This window comes from Halyomorpha halys, unplaced genomic scaffold (assembly GCF_000696795.3).
Source record: "Halyomorpha halys isolate HHAL.00 unplaced genomic scaffold, Hhal_1.1 Scaffold286.1, whole genome shotgun sequence".
In the NCBI taxonomy this organism is placed as follows: Eukaryota; Metazoa; Arthropoda; class Insecta; order Hemiptera; family Pentatomidae; genus Halyomorpha; species Halyomorpha halys.
In genome coordinates, this window is record NW_027115682.1 from 646,690 (window position 1) to 651,779 (window position 5,090).

The 5,090-nt window shown below is 27.8% G+C and overlaps 1 protein-coding gene across 1 annotated transcript in view; it reads right to left on the bottom strand.

The window, feature by feature from the left end:
* Nucleotides 1-836: 836 nt before the first annotated feature.
* Nucleotides 837-5,090, bottom strand: part of LOC106680768 (sesquiterpene alcohol synthase) — a 13,420-nt gene continuing 9,166 nt past the window's right edge. The window contains exons 6-8 of the mRNA XM_014420697.2: nucleotides 2,562-2,639; nucleotides 1,635-1,769; nucleotides 837-1,099 (exon numbers count right to left, since the gene is read on the bottom strand). Of these exons, the coding sequence (XP_014276183.1) occupies nucleotides 899-1,099; nucleotides 1,635-1,769; nucleotides 2,562-2,639 (414 nt within the window). The 3' untranslated portion in view covers nucleotides 837-898. The remainder of the gene's footprint in view (nucleotides 1,100-1,634; nucleotides 1,770-2,561; nucleotides 2,640-5,090) is intronic.

Genomic DNA, 5,090 nt, shown 5'->3' on the forward strand with positions numbered 1-5,090 from the left:
GTTGATATTTAGTTAAAAATACATATTTCTTCAAGTTAGAAAAAAGAGTCATTTTTGTGATACATTTTCGAAAAAAAATTTGACTTAGCAGCCCATAAATTCGTGTTCAGCATCCTCAAATACATAAAAATAGAAAATATAAAACTTAACCTCAAACCTATCTTAATTAAATCCCTAAATACCTAGTCTATAAGGTCACATGATATCTTCATAAGCTCAATTTAAAAAAAAAAAAGAACTGAGGAATTTTTTTTTTCGATTATAAGACTTTAGGACAATGAAAAGGGTAGATTTCGGCGTACTGGATTCTTCATTCTACCAAATTAATCTAAGCAATATACGGAACCAATTACAAGATGTTTTTAGTTAAATATATTTGTTATATTATCAGGAGTGTATCAGGTGAATCTGAAGATGTTATTTTCACACTGGTTTCAAGAAAAAAAATCAATTTATATGATTTGCTGCAGCATTGAAAAATTAAATAGAGTGAAATTAATAAATAAACTATATAAAGTTTATTTATCGTTAAACGAATTGTTAGTGTTAATCCAAGGGAATAGTGTAATTTGAATTTGAATTTGCTTGTTCGTTGTTCGGAGTATTTTTGGCTCAGTAGTTTGGATTTTATAAATGTGTATAGTTTTGCTGAAACCCAAAGTTCTGTTCAGTTTGAATCACTTTCTGTTATGATTGTTGTTATTTTGTAAGTTCTGAGTACATGTGACAGTCAAAGATCTTCTAAGATTAAGTAATTTTTTTTGTTCATATCAATAGAAAGGGAAAAAAAACACAGATTACAATAAATAACTAATTCTTTAATTTAACTTATAAAATATTTGTTTTATATGTATTGATATGTTCAAGCTGTAGCAACTTCAAGTTCTGACTCTACAAATCACTCTTCTCGAATCACGAGCCACTCCAAATAACTGGAACATGCTTCACGCAACCTCTCATGAGGCAGCCTTTTGATCAGAGTTTGACAGTAATTATAATTTTCGAGCATATACTCGGTGTATAAATTGGGCATGTCGATCTCGTCATATAACTCTATTACCCTCCTGTTCTTGTTCGGGTCAGCGGAGCCGTAACACTCCTGAAATTCAAATTTGTTTTTTATTGTCGATATTAATACAAAATATCTTTCAGTCAGGAGTACTAAGAAATTTAATTTACAATATATATATATATATATTAGAGTGCTACCAAGGGTAGTTTCTCTACATGCCTGTATCACTCACATCAAATTTACTTAATGTATTTTTATGTAAATACAGTTGTAAATTGCAATAAATAAATACAAAAAATAAATACGCATTAATGATGCTGCGATATTTATATATGATATTTTGTATTTTTTTTGACTCGAAAGAAGGAAATATTCTATTTAGATAAATATATTTATAAATTTTTTTTCAGTCTGGAATTTTCAATCTTTTTAAAAAAAAAAAATTAAAAAACATTTCAAAAAGGTAAAATGAGTAAATCTGAAAACGCTTGAAAAAAAAAATGATTGATCGGGCACAAATATGAATCCTCATTCATCGGCTTGCAATTACCAGCGATAATTATTAGTAATTTACTTTAGAATTTTACTAAAATATTAACCAAAAACTGCAAATTTCAATTACCATAAATTCTGCAGCCTGGGAGGGAGTGAATGTCTCCATTGCTTTGGCGCTGACCCAAGTCGTTCCACCGTTGATGAGATCACATGATGGCTTACCATTTTGGTCTGAGGAGCTGTAATAATCATTGAAGTCGTCCTGAAACATTGCAGTCATATAATGGTTATTATTATCTCATTATTCAGAATAAAGAATCGATAGGAACAATTTATCCATTTAGATGCTCTTAAAATCCATTATCTACTTTTTTCTCTATATATGTATATATATCACCAAAGTGACTAAGTTTTTTGGAACTGAATTCCGTCAAAGTATCCTGGCTTGCTCTTTCTCCTGTGTGAGTGTGTTTGTATGTTTACTTAAAGAAAAATTAAAATATTCAAATTTTTGAAATCCGAGATGTAAAAGTTATTATTAAAGACAGAAATGCGAACTGTTATTAATTCCACGATACACTATATTTTCACAAGTAGAATTCGCAGTTATATATTTATTATAAGAAAAATATATTAAGTATTATGTTAGATTATTTAGTCATAATAGCACAAATCACTAATTGACCTCCATATTGATAAAATGCGGACTCAGAAAAACATGATTATGACGATTAAAAACCGATCAAGATAATAACTGCACTTTGAAGTAACAAATACAAACATTTTTTAGGAATGGTCTAAATTAATACCAAAATAAAATGGTAGTTGGACAGATACAAATATTAAAATTAGAAGTACTGATAGATTTTGACAGAAGTCAATTATATATTTAAACAAACTGATAGACTAAGTGGGAAGCATTTCACCTTACGACATTCATTTCTACATCTGCCTCCATATTTCCAACCGATATAGTATCATCTCTAACAATCCTGTTGAGGTAAGCTTACTATATAAATTTATCTAAATGTGTAAAAAAATAAATACAACTTACCCATGTCTGTATCATTCGACCAGCTATGGTAAATATCTCCACAGTTTTTTCAATCAAATCTTCAGATAATATTCCAGCCTGAAAACATAAGAAGGCCAATGAAAAATCCTTACAGAACAGTGTGTACCTTACTTGTGTTTGTATATAAATGATATTTACATGCATATAAATTATAGTTGTATGTCTATGTACTTACAAATATATATCGTTTATTTAAACATTTTAAAACTTTAATGAATTAAATAAAATAATTGTAAATATTAGTACTGAAATCTTCCCAAACTTGAACTATCTAAATTTTACTCTCTACATTTTAGTTTTAAAACTTCCAACGTTTTAAAGGAGACAACCTATAAAAATTGTTTTCATATTATTACTTAATTACTTCCTCACATAATCCTAATATTTTTAAACACACCTTAATCATTGAATTGTCATAATTCAATAGCTTTTATTTATGATTAAAACTGTTATGATATTAATTTAATATTTATTTTTGTTTTTGAAGATATATGGTATGGGCAATTAGCCTGCAAATAACGCATTTTAATGAATAATGACAATTCAATGATTAAGATATGTTCAAAAATATTAGTATAATGGTTATATAATAACAATGTGAAAACACTTTTAATTGGTTGTCTCCTTGAAAATGGCCCAAGGGTACTTGGTAGGTACCCCGTCATTTTTAAGGAGACAACCTATAAAAATTTCTTTCACATTATTACTATATTATCTCCACAAGCAATACTAATATTTTTAACATACCTTAATGGTTGAATTTCTATAATTCATTAAAATGTCTTTTTTGCAGGCTAATTGCCTTTGTCATATATGTTAAAAAAATAAATTAATTAATATTAAATTAATATCATAACAGTTTCAATCGATACAAAAATAGAAAAAAGATTGAATTATAAAAATTAAATGATTAAGATAAGTTCAAAATTATTAGGATTCAGTGAGGAAGTTATATAGTAATAATGTGAAAACATTTTTTTTAGGTTGTCTCCTTGAAAATAGCCTAAGGGCCGAAACGTTAGAATATTTAAAATAAAAAGTTGAGAGTAAAATCTGGTCATTAAAGTTTGTGTTAATACTAATGTAAACTACTATCAAACAATTAATATATTAAATCAGTAATCTAAAATCTTCTTTTAAGAAAAAATAATTTAATAATATCAATTATGGATACTATCAAACATTTTAAAAATAAAGACCGTAAAATGAAGTGTCTATGATATAGTTGGGGTGCCTACATAGGACCACGTTGTTTTTTAAATTTTAAAACGTTCCAGTGGTTTTCATGAGTTCGCTTAAAGGATGCCTTAGCAGTACCAAAAGTCGTATTCTCATTTCCTTTCCTTGATCGTGTGAAATTTTTTTTTGAAACTTCATAATAACACAATATTTGACATAATCTTCCAAACTTCTGTTGCCGAGTCCTCGTGGGTTGTGGAGTGTTCATGTGAGTAATTTTTCGTTATTAATAATATTATTCCATGATTTTACATTAATTAAATATCAAAACATGTGCGTTCTCAGGAAGGTAGGGGTAGGTTTGGTACACCAGCTGTGTACTATACTACCAATAAATTTATTTTATGTACTCTATTATTGTTTTCTATAATGGTCCAGAAAATTCGATCTGCGATAGGTATTGAAACTTTTTAAACCGATAAATCAAATTAGCTAAATTTTCTTCAATTAGGCTAAATTATTAAAATAAAAATTAGAATTATTTTTTATACTTCCTGAAACTTTCAAGAACCTCTAAGTTTGGGTGAACCAGTGAACAGAATGGGTGTCAAAAGTACAACGTTTAAATCGTTGGAATCCATGATAAAAAAAAAAGTGTACCAAAGTCACAATTCTTTTTTCAGTCACGAAAGTGAAGCCTTGATAGTTCACGAATGAAAGAAAAATTATCATTGTAATAGTGCAACATATATTATGTTTAAAATTAAATTAAATCTGTACCGCTACTCATAAAGGGTCAAAAGTGCAGTAATTTGTATGTACCGATACAAACAGTTGTGCAAGGAGGTTATTTGGTCAAAATCACACTCGAGGTTTGGAATAAAAACATGAATAACTGTCACACCACTTTACGGTAACAAAAAAAATTACCTCCAATCCTCTCAAATACCTAAATAATCCATGACGGTGTATTGAAATGAATTTGTATATGTATACACTCATTATTTTCTTTCATTTTGATACATCGTCATAAATATAAGGATTATTTGAATGCTTATCATTTAGGGGATCCTTATTAGGATGGAGTGAAGATAGTTTTATTTTATTTTTTATATTATTATTTCAAATTTTTGTTGAGGTCCATATAACGAATTTCAAAATATATATATCTTGCCCAAATAAATATATTTGTTGTTGTTGTTGTTGTTGATTGTTGCTTAAAGGCGTAAAACCCTCTGGTCATCAACGCCTATGGGATGATAAAAGTAAAAAAAAAATAATAAAATAAATAAAAAATAGAAAAATAAAAAAAAATTGAAAAATAATTTA